Source organism: Malurus melanocephalus, unplaced genomic scaffold (assembly GCF_030028575.1).
Source record: "Malurus melanocephalus ecotype Western Australia unplaced genomic scaffold, MMel_1.1 scaffold_464, whole genome shotgun sequence".
NCBI classification, from domain to species: Eukaryota; Metazoa; Chordata; class Aves; order Passeriformes; family Maluridae; genus Malurus; species Malurus melanocephalus.
In genome coordinates this window covers 134,305-149,564 of record NW_026623696.1, presented here as the reverse complement: position 1 = coordinate 149,564, position 15,260 = coordinate 134,305, and the positions used below count along the sequence as shown (strand labels likewise).

Sequence of the window (15,260 nt, the reverse complement as noted above, 5' to 3'; positions counted from 1 at the left end):
CTTTATTACCACTACTGAGAATTGTCTTTTGGATTTCTACCCCCATCCCACCCCTCCAATGATGCAAGAAAAATTCTGCACCTTCCAGCAACGAGACAGTCTCATCAGGGTGACTGCAGTGAAGTACCATGCAGGGTCAAATAAAAACATTCTGCCATCTTCAACTAACCCAAAAATAGTTGAAGAATATTTTTAATAAGTTCAGCTGCCTTTCCCTACTAACACACTGCTTCAAACTTGTGGTTCACACCCCCATTCTCTTATTAAGGGAAAGTCCCTGGAGAACTGTATCTTTCACATTGCAATAAGGAGTCTCCCTGTCGTTCATTAAAGATCCAAATTTTCTGATGTTCTAGCTCTGAGTATCACGGAAAAGGTGTTTGATTCCTAACTGTGCTAGAATGAGAATTCTCCCAGCACTTTCAAGGGTGACCTTGAGCAAGTTGCTTCTACTCTGTGCCTCATTTTCCTCTGTAACACTGATAAAGCTCTTGGCTTCCTTTTTGCAGCAATGATATCCACGAATGCAAAGAGCTATCCAACAATTYAGCGCTGTATGTCACAAATGCTGGCATTTCACCAGCAGACTGATTTGAGGGGAGGAAAGAATGGAGTCCAGCTGCCAGACTCAGCTCCAGAAGCCATGCAGCATTAGGAAAAAATATTGAAGTCGACGAGAATAAAGCTTTTGGGCTCTTTTGACAAAACATGAAATGTCACACACATGAACATGTGTCACCTGAACATCCTTGAGATCCTGATCTAGGTTTGAACAGAAGTATCAAAACAGTTTAAYACAATTYRGTATTAATGAAGGGTCCCACMAATTTCCCATTCYACCTTTTCTTAGTCTGAACMACTTCTAGGATTGAAACGTTCAAACTTTTTCAGAAATAGGTATTTCAAAAGTTATTCAAGTCTATACCAGAGATGAAAGGCTTTGCATTTGTCAATATTTTTAATTGACTTCTGGGACAGCTGTTGAAGAAATTTCAGAAAAGGATTTTGGGTTCTACCTTGCACTGGTGAATTACCAAYATTATTCAAACAGACAATATCAGGTAGGGAGCATTACAGCACCTCTCCTCGAGCACCAGTAGAGTAAGATGCAAAAGAGCCCGAGATGTTGACTTGAGATGTGCCAGTTGTGTTGGTGGCACCAGTGGGTGTGCCAGGACAGGTGTGACTGCAAAAGCCAAAGGGAACAGGACAAAGCAAATACAGGAAGAGCACCCACTGGTACAAGTTCTCATTGATTTGGGCCCCTCAATGGCAAATGTATGCTTTTATGTAACAAATTAGTGCTGTGCCCTCATCAGGGTGTACTGAGTTGGACTCAGTGATCTCTCTGAACAGCCCCAAATACATCCACCACCCACAGAAACAGGCCAGGTAGTACCAGAGAGCTTAAATACTAAAGCAMCACAACTCTCCTTCCTCTTCCCTCATGGAAAAATTATTAAAAACAGCCACCTGTTAGAAGCACACACAAATCCAGACACAGCCCTGGGTATTTACCTCCAGTGAAGAGCCATAAGAAAGGAAACAATTAGCCAAAGAATAATGTTCTTTCACATCATTTTGCTATGTTGCCTTTTCTATTACWGCAAATATTTATCTTTAAAGATCTTTTTCTGCATGAAAAATTAGATTTCCTGTGCATCGAGCCTTTACAGATTATTAAGCTAAAGCAGCCACACTATTTTAAACTTMAAATACAGTCACTATAATAACTTTATAAAACATGTGCAGATTTTAAAATTAAGAGTAATTATACACACAATTCATAGCATCTTCATAGCTCTATAAAGATTCTCTGATATTTAAAAGTATTAAATGCTTTACGTAAGAAAACTCTCTCTTATCCTGAAGGATTTCAGTCCCACCAGGAAGTGCCTATCAATCGGCTCTTTTTAGTAGGGAAAATATYAGCATTATCTTTTACACAGAAGTCTGGTGTATCCTGCAAAACGGTGCAAACAAATGAACAAGYCCTTCAGTCCTGGTTAATGGAAGCGTTACATGTTCAGGACAAAACGTGAAGAGGGCAGTGACGCACACGGTGCTTGATCACATGCACTCGTAACTTCATTTACCATTCAAGGGAATTTTCATCCACCAGGCTCACAGCAAACCAACTATAAAGCAATTATGGGATCGCAATCTCTGCCATCCCAATGATTGCAAGATTGCACAGCATATTGGAGCTGACAGCACAGGAGGAGAAAAAGATGTTCTGAAATGCCAGGTAATTAGCAATTGTAACAGAAATGGGACAACTATGCAGACTGCTACTTCCGTCCCTTCGTCTGTGTTCCTGTACAAGTGTCCTTCTGTGAGARCACGCAGATCAGCCTAGAGAACACAGCAAACTTACAGCAACACTTCCCACACCCTGTGTTTTCCTAGGGCCTCTGCATCACCATCTTGACCAGGGCAAGGTTAGGGCTGAGGCACAGCAGGAACATAACCACCCATGTGAGAGGCACATCAGGGGACTGACCAAACATCCAGACTTGACTCCAGCTAAGAAAAAAACCCCACAGAATACAAGGTGTTACAATAGYGACCACCTGGAAGGGGAATAAAACCAGAACAGAGACTGCCTTGTGTCCTTGTCCATCCTCCCAAACAGATCAGATGCATTTTCATCTTTCTACAATCTYCAACCACTATTTAGGCTGCTGCAGCACTAATACAATGCCTCCAGGTCCAACATTATCATCCTACCCACCGTTGCTAAACACTGCTGCACTCTTTGTTGCTGAAGTGCTGAAAAGCTATTAGGATTCATCATCCAAAAAATAACTAGTAAACCTCAACCTTGTAGTCATGATGGCAGCTGGCATGGGATGCATCCCTCCCRTGAGTTTAAACTCATCTGAAATGTTTCAGAGAATGTTGTAAGCTATGAATTTCAGAAAAAGGTACAGAAGGAAGCTAACATCACCCCACTAGGCTAGAGCTAAATGTGTCATTTAGTGGTATAATGGCTCAAAGTCTTCTGTATTAGCAGGAGAAAACAAAATCCTGGTTTCAGGACTGCATTACCCACCCATCTTCATTCCACTGGGCAGCACTGAAGATTTAAACACAATTTCAGCACTCGAAAATTCAGAGGTAGGATTTAACCCAGGAGTCCTGCTGCTCTGTACTGTCCTCTTCCTTATCACCAGCAAGATGATTTATCCAAAGCTCCCTGAGCTCTCTGGCCAACAAAACAACATCAACAGCTGGATCCAACCACTCCCAAATAGTAAATACCCCCCAGGCAAGGTCTCAGATCAGCAGGGAAAGGCACTAAAGCCACACTGGATTCTTAATACTACTCCTACATAAAATAATTAAGGCCTCAACCCCAGGGCACACATCAGCAGGTACTGTACAGACAGCCTCTCACTCAGGTCCAGAGCCAAGTCACAGAGTCCCTGTGCACAGGATCTTTACTTAGAGGGTTCTGTAGCCATTCTTTCTTCACAGAGCACAGRCATGAGGGGCTGAGCCCTGGCGATTTACAAGCTGGTGTATTGAACTTGGCTCAGCTGTGTGAAACTGGCTCTCTATCACCACACTTTTTTTGCCAGCATGGGTTGAGCTGAGAGCCAAAGGGTTTCTTTTCCAGAGGAGCAGGAGCTGATTTACTGCYTCATGTAGCTGTAATTAGCCCCTCCAGGAACAGAACTGACAGTCCAATACGTCTTTCAGCAGAAAAGAAGGATCCAATATCAGACCCATCCAAATTTGTCTTTTATCAAGGAAGTTCACTGCCCATGCTGTGATATTTCTGGATTGCTCCATCATTATCTGGGGTCATAATTAGAGACAAGTTGATTGTATTGTCACCTCAAGGAGGTACATGAGCTTTTCCATTTGTTATAGTCAGGGCATTCAGCAGTCATTGGCCAATAGCCACCTTGGTCACAATTTCTGGGACCATTGCAGCACCACTATAAATGTAGGTGGTTCATAGCCATCAGTGCCAGCTGGGGCTATTCTGGGACATGGGGTGAAAGCCATGCAATTCATAAACCAAGACAGCACCATGTGGTTTCAGGGGTGATTTTTTGGTAAAGCTACAACATAATCTATCCAGGTGAGGTCACATCTTCATTGAACTAAACAGTTTCACACACCTCACATGACATKTGAGCAACAACCATTGGCAAAGAATGGGCAGAATGTTTGCAGTTGACATCTTCTGCACAGAAATGCTTGATATAGTCAATTGTAACCCTTGAAACTTAGTGATCACTTCTATTGAATTGCCCTAGGAAATCCTAGGGGAAAAGTAAATTTTACCATTTTCAGTAACTCATTRCTGTTTGTTAACAGTATTAGCAACAATAACATAGCAGCAAGTAGTAATATTTTTTCCCAAAGGAAATGATTTCAAAACAACTTCAAACTAATGCGTCACTTAGAACTGAAACACGGTATTTTTGAAGAGAAGAATACACAGGCTTTCATGATGATGTCTCTCTCCTTTCTGGCCAACAGCACTGCGCCTCTTTTAAAAAGGAAGTCAAAAATGGAAACCTGGAAAGAACCATTTTTCCTAAYAACTTAAGCTCCATGATTCAACAGATAGGAGATGTATAAGGTTGATTAGGGAAATGTACAGGAGCTGAAAACAGTGATAAAGCTTTATGGTCCATATGTACCTCCACCTGGAAAGGCCTTAAAAAAAGCATCCCATGAAATCCACAGTCCCTGAGAAATCTGCARGAGCTGGCTACTGTGATACCTCATTACAAAAACAGCACACAGTAAAACTGTTTAGCTTACAAATATGAGTTTTTATTCTCACTAGTGCTGTTTGTACAAACACTCATGAATCCAAGGCAAGATCCATCAGAAAGTGCAGAGTCCAGGAAACCCCTGATTGGCCTGAATGSTAAGGAAAACATTGGGTCCAATCCAGTTCACCACCAATTTCAGAAAATTAGATTTTCTGCAAAATAGGAGATCTGACTTTTAGGCAGCTCCATTGCAAACAGGAGGGAGAAGAGACAGATGCTCGACTTTAGTGCTCCTGACAGACAGAAAACAGCCCAAAGTGTCCGACATTTGCTTTGCTGGAACACTGACTCCCCCCAGGGCTGAAGGCCCAGACAGTCAGGAAAGGACTGTCCAGAGGCAGGGAAATTGCACAAGACAAAGTCCTCACCCATCTGAGGAGGCAGGATAGAGAGCCAAGCACACCTGCTGGGTGCCACAGCAGGCTCCAAGCCAAGCCCAGCTTACAGAACCGATGTGAAGGCACCGGGGGGACAGAAGTGGGACATGTTCACCTACATGGTCCTAATTTTCTCCAAGCCAACTGCCCACCACAGCTACTTTCAAACTCTGCAGTCAGGACATGCTCTATTTGGTCTGGATTACCAAATCACCATGCAGCTTCTGGGTAATAAAGCTGGCTTCAGGAATACAACAGCAGCAAGGCAGCCGTGCAGCAGCCTTACCTTTGAGATTACTGAGTATAAACTCATGCTCCACATGAACAAAAATGCATTTCAATGGTGGAGCTGCCAGCTTTAATAGTGCTGAGATTGAGAGAGACTTCTGTATTCACTACTCCTGAAAATCTTAAATGAAAAGAAAGGAGCTGCCTGTGTTTTCATGTATACACCAGCATGTCTATTATGGGCCATCCATCCCAAAATTGCCGCTGTTTGGCTGACTTGCTAGTGCAAGCAGTGCTCTGTGCCATGAAGATCCCCTTGCAGTAAAGCTCAGGATCAGCCTCAATGCCCTGTTCTCAATTTCACAGACAGAAGAGCATGAGGGCTAAGTTCTGCACTTGGATCTGCTGTCATCAACCTCAGGGCGGTGCCACAGAAGGAACAATTTAACCAAAACCAGTATCTTCTTACCATAAATAATTAAGATTTTAAACACACTCTGTTCTTTGTCTCTGTGTACTGCCCACGGCTGTGTGCTTTAGCATGTCAGGCTTGTCCTCACTATTTCTGGGAAGCTTCTAATCAAAGGAGGTGGGAAATTCATTCCTAGTGCCTTTATTTTTCCTTTTTTAAASAAACAAACAAAAAAMCTCMACAAAGTCTTGATGTTCCTGGATGTTGATATTTTTTTGAGAGGGGAATGCACTAAAAGCACATTTAGGTCTGAGAGCCTGGAATGCATGTTACTGAGAGATGAATCATGCAAATAAAACTGACAGGTAAATCCAGAAATCTGGCACTATGTTTAGTAGCAATGGCAGAGACATGTCTCAGCACAGAGCCACTTGTAAGTGTAATTCACAGTCATTTTTAAGACGGGGTGGATAKTCTGACTTTTGAAGATCCTACATAGCAATTTCAATAGCAGTTGATAACACATGCCTCAAGGCTGTGTAATTTGTACCAATAAAGTAAATTACCTTCAAAGTGGCAGGAAGAAAGTAAAAGGTAAATAAAGCCATAAATGTTTATTTTACCATCAACCTGAACCAATAAAAAATTACTTCTTTAAACCTTTACTATTYATTCAATAGTTAATAATTGAAGTCTAAAGACATTTAAATAGGTCTTACACCAAATCATCAGTATGATTTCCTTTGTTTTCAGTTCAGTAAGGCATTAGAGACCTGGCCTTTGCCTACTAACCCAATGATGCATTTACCTACACAAGTTCAAATCAAGAATAGCTCCACGAACCTAATTTAAAATCTTGACTGGAAGGACAGTAATTTTTAATTTTCTCTGCTGATTCCTCCATCACTTCTCATATTGCAACAAAATTGTTATAATTTGCAGTATGATATTTCTCCACTGGGGCACACTGATAGCAATAAAGAGTTTAAAAATTAACAGATGACTTTGTCAATGCAATTATTTGATAATGTATGGCATTGGTTAACAGGCAGTCCCACAATACCAGGAGCACTGGTCAATACTAAAAGGGAATATGAATTCAAGGCCAGAAAATATCTCAAAAGCTCACATTCAGCCTTCAARGAGATCAAATAAGCTGGAAATATTATAAAAAGCAGGTATTGCTGAGGAAGCTTATTCTACTGTCAACCCAGTTATGCTGCAATGGCTTGTTAGTACCAAATTAGGAAATCCAAGTCTCCCTTCATGTATAATTAACTTTTTTTTTCCCCTCCATTTACTAGAAGGTGCTGGATTCTACATTTTTCCTCATTTTGTTGGCATTACTGCTGTTCCCCTGTCACTTACAGTATGGTAGAGCCTYTAGCACATATAAGACTGAATTCAGGGCTATTCTAACGGGGCAGAGAATTGAACATTTCTGCATCATAGCAAGCACAGTGTGTGCAGGGATTCTCAAGCAGAGAAAAAATTCATATTGTATGTCTTCTTGAAAAATTCAGACAACCAAACTGAATCTCAAGATAGTATCACCTATGATGAAAAAATAATTCTGGATACGTGGAATATTTTGKTTTTTGTTTCTTATCCTTCTGAAGCCACTGCTGCAAAATATTCTTAACAAGTTTTATACTCACTGAAGCACTCCCCCAAAATACACATTCAGGCCTACACATCAAAAAAGGATGAAGATCTGAGGGCTGTCCCTCAAAGCAGAAGTTTATTCCACTCTGCTCAATTTCATCCAGGTTTGATCTTTGAAAGTGAACAGACACCTGCARTTCCACTCCACCCCAAACAAATCACAGCCAAACAACAACCACAACATCTGATCCCACTCTTCACAGCCCCAAGTAACAATAAACACTCAGAAATGAGCAGGGAGTAGAAACCAGCATGCCAAAGGGAGAAGGAAGAGGCAGGGTCCAGAATCTGGAACCARAGAGTTCAAGCTCCTTTGTGGGGTCACATCATAGACCAACATCAACTGGAAGATCCCTCAGGATCTCTAACTCCACATTTGCTTGCTCAGTGACTATCACAACACTTGAGCATGCCCATCCTACCAATAACCTTGTCTGCCTGGACTTGGAGAGACAATAAACAGTGACAGCACTTCATATTGGGGCAAGCACTGCATACGAGTCACAGTGACCAGATGGGCCTCAGYCTTCCTGAAGAGGCCTTGCTGCCTGTCAGCCTCTTTTGGAAACAGCTCTAAATGCCAGGAAAGTGTTTTTGCATTAATAATACATTCTCAGTGACTGAGGAGGAAGGCAACCTTCACTCATTATACCAGTAAGACATTCAGCACTTCTGGAGGATTTATGAAGAAAATCCAAGTAGCTACATTCAGCAAATTAACCTTACCCATTGAAGGCTGATGGCAGATAAAGCCAGCCTTAAGCCAGCCTCCAGTGGGGGATGAAACACGGGAGGAAGAAGCACGGCTCAAGAAAAAAAAAAAAAACACACCAGTTTTCCAAATTAGAAATNAAAAAAAAAAAAAAAAAACACACCAGTTTTCCAAATTAGAAATGCTGTTCCATGCTTCCCTGATTTCTTGCTTTGCACATGCTATTAAAAATAGCAAGCAGAAACGCCTTACTTCTCCAAGTGCACATCCTGATGCACACACAGCCTCCCTCGGCCACGCGGCACGCCGCAGGATTGCTCCGGCGCTCCACGGAGCAGCCATCATCTCCAGCCACAAGATCGCTACTGAAACATGACGAAACCATAAATGGTTTAATTCAATCTGGAGAAAAGAGCCATGGCTTTCAATGTGCATCCCACACAAGGAYCGAATCACAAGGTTCATCCAAACCTGAGACCTGGGAGAAGAAACTCAATGAATTATCCTGATGATTTGTAGTCTTATTGACTATAAAGAACACTTTGAAAAAGCAGGGATATGGGAGCTGTATTAAAAGGAAACATCCCTTGTATCCCTGACAGAATAAAATAGCCAACCTTTTCTTCAATCATTTTAAGCATAACAGCATTATTAAAGTCTTTATCCTTTGAGTGAAAGCATTAATTACTATACCCATCAGGAATATTTTTCATTGTCAAATTGCCTTTTACCATGCTAATAAACACCAGGATTTGCATGCAAAAATTAATAAYGTTACCTCATTTATAGGTCAAAACACACAGACTAAAATAGTTTCTGTAATTCTCCCTAAATAACTAGCTCTTGCATATCAAGTTTTATGGCACATTAGAAATGAGTGCAATTCAGACAAGATTTGAATAGCTGAGTAGTTAGAGAGGGAAAGATAAGAGCAGATAAGAACAATCTTGTGGCAAGCTAACCCTTAAAAAAAAAAGGTATTTTTGTTTTAATTTCTGCACCCCAAGTGACCCAGGGATAAAACAGMTGTATACAGGTCATTACTCAAAGCATCCACAGATTATGCCTCCAGCCACTCTATGCATAAATGGTATGTCAGAACAACTGAATGCATTTTAAAAAAATCACTTTCAATTACTCTCACATTTCATTCAGTCTAAATGCAACATGCACAGTTCCCATGTAACTTGTGGAAATGGGTTGAAGGACTTGGGTATTTTCACAAGAGCCAGATGACCAAGTCCTGAACCAACCTTTTTTAAGATTTAAGACTATTATTAGTGTCCTCTTCCCCTTTGTTTAGTAACATAGTGGGTTTGTTAGTATGGAGGACTGAGTGTGGCCACTTAGTTTTCCCCCTCATTACAAAGCCTGCCAGAGCATGGATACTTCCTGGGATACCATATCTACTTCCCTCAGCATCAGACAGGCTTGGGTCACCCTTGTCATTCAGAAGTTGCAGATGCCCACCCACAGTATTTCAGCAGCCACCAAATGAGGGTTAATAAAGGTATTAAACTGCTACCTGCTCTTCTAGGTGGCAGCAAACAGCCAAGCTTGGCTCATTTTGCAAGTACCACACAACAACCCAAGTAGAGCCCTCCCAGCACAGTCATGTTTGTGTTGAGTTTAATGTGATTTCTAAAGCAAGAGGAACATTTCTCTCCCTTTCTGAAATGCATTAAAGTGTGAATGCAGTGCTAACTCAATACCTGACATTCTCCTCCTCTTTCAATGGAGATGGAGTCTGAAGTCTTTCACAGCACCCCACTCCAGCCTCAGGGATAAGGTGTTAAGGTCAGGCAATCAAAGCCTTCTCCTGCTGTACAGAAAGCTGGTACCTACACTGAAATGCACAGCCTAGGGCATGGGGAACATAGCAAAAAAAAAAGATCAGGCCATTTATTTAACTCCCCAAACATGATTCCCTGTGTCAAACTTCAAGCAGCCARTCTGAGAACTGCTGCCCTCAGTAACATGCCCTGATCTCAAACAGCACACCCCTGTSAAAGGCTGAGAACATGGAGCAGCCTCCCCTATGGAAAATGCACTGCTCAAAGAAGCCTCTGACCCTCTTGACGGGGATGCAAGTACTCCCCAAGAAAGAAAACAGTTTGGTAACACAAGTGACTGTGCCACTATTTTGTCTGCGTTACAAACAAGCCCAGAAGATGGCTCATGTGACCCAGACCTTCCCAAAGCGATCTGCACTACTGTGACACATGTGTGACAATGTGCTGCAAACTCACCTCTCACAAACACAGCACCTCTCAGGAACAGGAATTATGGGCTAGAGTTTGACGTGAGCTCTCAAACAGCTTCAGGACATGAACTATGTCTTGGATCTTTAAGATCTTTCCTTTGATTGTTGAAGAAAGCCACAAAGGCAAGAACAGTGCACAGCAACCTCCAGAACTGCATGTTCTCACTTGCCACCCTCTCTCACCTTGTCCACAAAGCCTGTCTTCAGTCCTAACACTCAYTGGCTCTTGTTGGGTCTTGATCACAAGTTCTTCAAGGTGAAGATTCTGTCCTTTACAGGCATAGCATGCAAGCAGCTGCACAGGGGAAGCTGGCCCACAATGCTGGGGCTGGCCAAGGAGGCTTTGGAGCACCTCTGGTGGGGAGAGAGGGACCAAACCACTCTGCCCATTCCCACATCCACACAAGGGCACAATGCAAAGAGCTCAGACCTGTGTGCCAGTCCCACGAAAGGTAACTCTGTGCCCTGAGTAAATGGGATATTACTCCTTAAAGCCTCCCACTTAAAGGTCTGAACACCACATGCCTACCAACAGCAGCATTGTGGCTTTTCTAAAAAGCAAAAAATCCTTCTCCCAGCTTTGTGACTGGGAAGAGAACATCATTCATGTATTACTACTGTGGTAGCATCTGCCTAGGATAGTCACRCTGCAGAGATGTCCTCTGCAGACATTTCCTCAAAGCCCTGCTGCTTTGGGACCCTGAACAGAAGAGAGCTGTAAGCCCAGGTCCCCTGGCTTTCTACCACACAGCCTTCTGAGTGTGAGGATGAGGGTCCCGTGGGAAGACCCACTGCATGGAGAAGGTCCTGCCCTGTTGGAGAAACAATGGCTCAGGGGACTCACGAGCATCTCCACATCTCAGCTTTGCTGTCCCCATGGGCCAGCTGACAAGAACAAGTCCTGCTGTATTTCCTGGCTAACAGCAGACATCCCATACTGTCAGCAGCCTACCCTGCACCCAGGCAGGGAAACTGCCCCAGAGCCACCAGTGCCCAGCACCGACCTCCAAGGACAGCAGAGAAAAGCAAAACCTGGCTGGGCCCTGAAGGGGTTCAGGCAGGCAGCCTGCCCCTGCCCCCAYACAACATTGACACATCAAGACCCCCATCCCCACCTCAGGCAAGATAAAAGAGTGATCTATGTTTTCTGGCAGTGAGGGAAAAACGGATTTCTGTGGCTTCAGGAGCACAGAAAACAATACAGCACCTTCAGAGGAAGGGAGTCCTCCCTGCAGTAAGGCAAGCCTGCAGTCCCTCTCTACTCCATCCAGAAGCCCAGAGATCCATTCCACACCGAGCAGCTCGACTCTTGTTCGGCTGATTTCTTTCCCAGCCTCCGAGTCTGAACATCACTGTATGACGTTCCTTCCTCTGCTAAGCATCTTTCTRACTGTGACTGAAGAATCTGGCAAAYGATCAAGTATTCTTTAACCTCCACATTAACTATTGTTAGCTTTGGCAAAGCCTAGCTCCYGGGATGCCTGGTGTGGTATCGCTTACTGCTGCAGCCTACAGGAACTGCTGTAGTGGCGAGATTCAGAGAACAGGGATCAGGTAGCAGCTGCAAAACAGCTCTCACCCACTATGCCCTCCATCCCCCCATTGCTTAATGACTTGGGAACACTTACAACTTCTAAGTTCCTTACTTCTAGAAAACGTTTGGAGACGGTGAACGTGCAGAACAGAGTAAGTCAGAGAAGCTATAAGTTAGATGAAGCCAAATGCTACTTTTAGATCACCAAGATGCGTTGGTAACATTGCAGCTCCATAGAGTGTTATTTATCTTTCAGGCATCGTGAGGAGGTTGAGATGTTTGGCTCTAGCCAGCTTTGKCTGCTGGAAGATGGCACAGGCTGCACCACCTCCTCAACCCTCACCAGAACCCTMCTGGCTCMTACTCTYACTGCTACAATCCTAACAGYAAAGTCCTTAGTCCCACATCCCACWGCACAAAAAYTAAGACAYGTCCTTCTCCCYTTCATTCKCATGAATAAGCCCAACCAGTGAAATCAGTTATGGCTGCTCTGAGCAGTGCCAGAGATGGTTCTTTAGCCCATTTTTTTACAGCAGACTGCAGGCTTTGCAAAGCATCAGCTCCAGCCACATTCAGACAACCAAGTTTTACTGATGGCAAATCCTATGCAGAATTGTCCACAGCAGTGATCAGCGATAGCTGAATGCAGGGACCAGAMGGCAGGTTTTCTTAAACAGACTTTATGTTGCTTAATATAGCACACACTCTTCCCCGGTATCTGCACAACACTGAGTTGGAGATGTTCTGAGATTTACACYRAGGAAGACTGGAGGGGTGGGAGAARGGCTGCAGGAGGAAGCRTTTAAAAAGCAAGAGATGACTTTGCTGCTTGCTTACGACGTTTTTCCAGTCTCATAACAGAGGACTGGCAATGCAGAGACCTGGTCAGYAATGAAAATAAAATGTAAACCAGTGCCTAGTAAGGCAATGCAGTTACAAATCCATCTCGGATTAGTCTCAAAAGCTGAAGATGTGAAGAGTTTAGGCTGGCTGATATCTTCCCCCTGGGGAGATGTCCTGTGTTGTGGCTCATTGTACACCTACACAAAACTGCTCTGTGAGACCCATGCACCAAGGCCTTCTCATGCCACTCCAACACTATCCAAGTTACAAAAATTACCTCAGTGCCAACACAACTGGATCCCTGCCGTGAGATGACTTCCTTTGCCTTCTCATTTCTTCATTGAGATGCCAAAGTTCCTTGTGCATTTCCTTTAAGGACATCCCTGGTCCCATTTTCTTGCCTTGATTTCAGCTGGGTTTCTCTCAACAATCCTTCCTTTCACATAGGTAGAGGAAACCCAGAGAGTATTTGTTCCCTACCTCTATCCAATAAAGGAAAATCTCTAGTTAGCAGCAAATTACTCAGATTTTTTTGCACAAAAATGAGTAGTGACTCCTAGAGTTGTCTCATCCCCRCTATCCCTTCCACCAAAGCCAAGCACCTGGAAACATGGACTACTGTGGAGCCCATCTTACAACTAATAAACACAAGAACCAGCAGCTCCAAAAGCTGCCTCCTCAGACACCCACTGCTGATTTAGGCAGCAACTGCACTGTACCAGTCACTGTACCAGTCCAGTTTGCACAGGATAGGAGTTGGGTGACCCTCCCTTTGGAGCTGCTTTTGCCACCAGCCACCTGGACCCTTGTTGTTTTATTGCAGGTGTTTCCTTCCTGCTCCCTGCACAACTCCTCCAACTACACGAGCTCCATCTGAAGTTCCACGGAGAGCCTTTTGCCGGCTCGTGTAGTGCATGACAAGGCACRCAGTGTGTTATACTAAAGTCACAGWCCATTTGTTTYGCATCAAGACAAGTACCACTAGGACATTCAAAAGGCAAARGTGGCCCATCTCAGGCAAACTGTGAAAACAGCATGGATAGTAAAAAAGATTTTCTTTAAGGCAAACATGACTGCTGTGAGCTTTTTAATTTAAGTAAAGTCTTTGCAGGTACGCTTCCTTAAGAGGTACTTACCTGTTTCCCAAGCTCTGGYAGTTCTATTGATCACTGCCCACAAGAAACTGTACTTTATAGGACATACTGCCTCCTTATGATTGAAATAGCTTCCTTCCYTAATCAGCATATAATCAGATATTCCCACACAGGAGAACTATAGCCCTGATTGACAAGATAGTTACAAAAATAAACCTGAGGTTTAAATATAGCCCGCTCGTCTCCCTGGAAGGTATGTAGTATTGTGTTATACAAGTCTACCATAATTTTCCTTGAATTAATGTAATCCATATTGTCCCACTGCCTTGATCGCTATCAATTAAACTGCTCCCAGATTTATGTTGTACAGAAGAGCTGGCAGCTACGTTGGGTGGGAATGGCAACTCGCCTTTCCTCTGCGTGGACTGACTTACCATCAATATTTCATWGGCAATTAGCACGTACAGGTTTTGAGTTCACGTACCAGTTGAATGTGTGATTTCCAATGCAATTGTAGAGGTGGATAGGTAAATAAGCGTGCAGGACCACACAGCTATGTATGGAAACAAAATGCCTATGCTCAACCTGAAGGGATATACRTGGATGAGATCTCCGTATGCTAACACACAAGCTAGCCAGGCAAGATTTAATTATCTCCTYTTTCTAGGGTGGACAGTTCAATAGCACAATACTCGTTGCATTTCTCCCAATCTATCAAGATGTTCTGATGTATTAAATATGCAATGTAACAAGGGCAGAGCTCTATAGCCCTGATTTCGTTTCAGAAAAAAATAAAAAAGAAAAATGAATTTTTTTTTAAACTCATTCTAATCATAAAATGCTTTTCATCTGTTAAAAACCTCCCCATTGCCGACTGGCTAAAAAACAYGGGACAGACCTCATATTTATTATGCAAATCCTTAGCATTAAGAAAACAAATCGCCAACTAACATCTGTCTCGCCCTAAAGGAAAATAAATTAAAAAAACCGGCCACCCTTCCCCTGACTCCCGACGCAGCGGGCCGAGCACCCCGCGGGATCGGCAGGGACGCGCCTCCCGCCCGCTCCCCGCCGGTGCTGCAATGTCCCCAGCACAGCGGCAGCCTCGGCCGCCCGGCCCCGCACCAGCCCGGCCACTGCGGTCCTTCCGCCGCCGCCGCCCCCCCGCGCCCGACCCACCTTTCCCTTCCATCGCGGAGCCTTGCGAGCGCCGGCAAGTTGCGGGAAGACGCGCACCCTCCTCAGCCGAGAGCCCGGCGGGCAGAGCCGGCGGCCGCTGCCTCGCTCCGCGGTGGGGACGGCGCTGTCACAGCCCCGGAGCTGCAAGCAAGCA

General features: G+C 43.8%; 1 protein-coding gene across 1 annotated transcript in view; it reads right to left on the bottom strand.

The window, feature by feature from the left end:
- FGF12 (fibroblast growth factor 12) overlaps positions 1–15,183 on the bottom strand; it is a 215,369-nt gene extending 200,186 nt beyond the window's left edge. The window contains exon 1 of the mRNA XM_057380612.1: positions 15,107–15,183. Coding sequence (XP_057236595.1) covers positions 15,107–15,119 — 13 coding nt within the window. The 5' untranslated portion in view covers positions 15,120–15,183. The remainder of the gene's footprint in view (positions 1–15,106) is intronic.
- Positions 15,184–15,260: the final 77 nt, after the last annotated feature.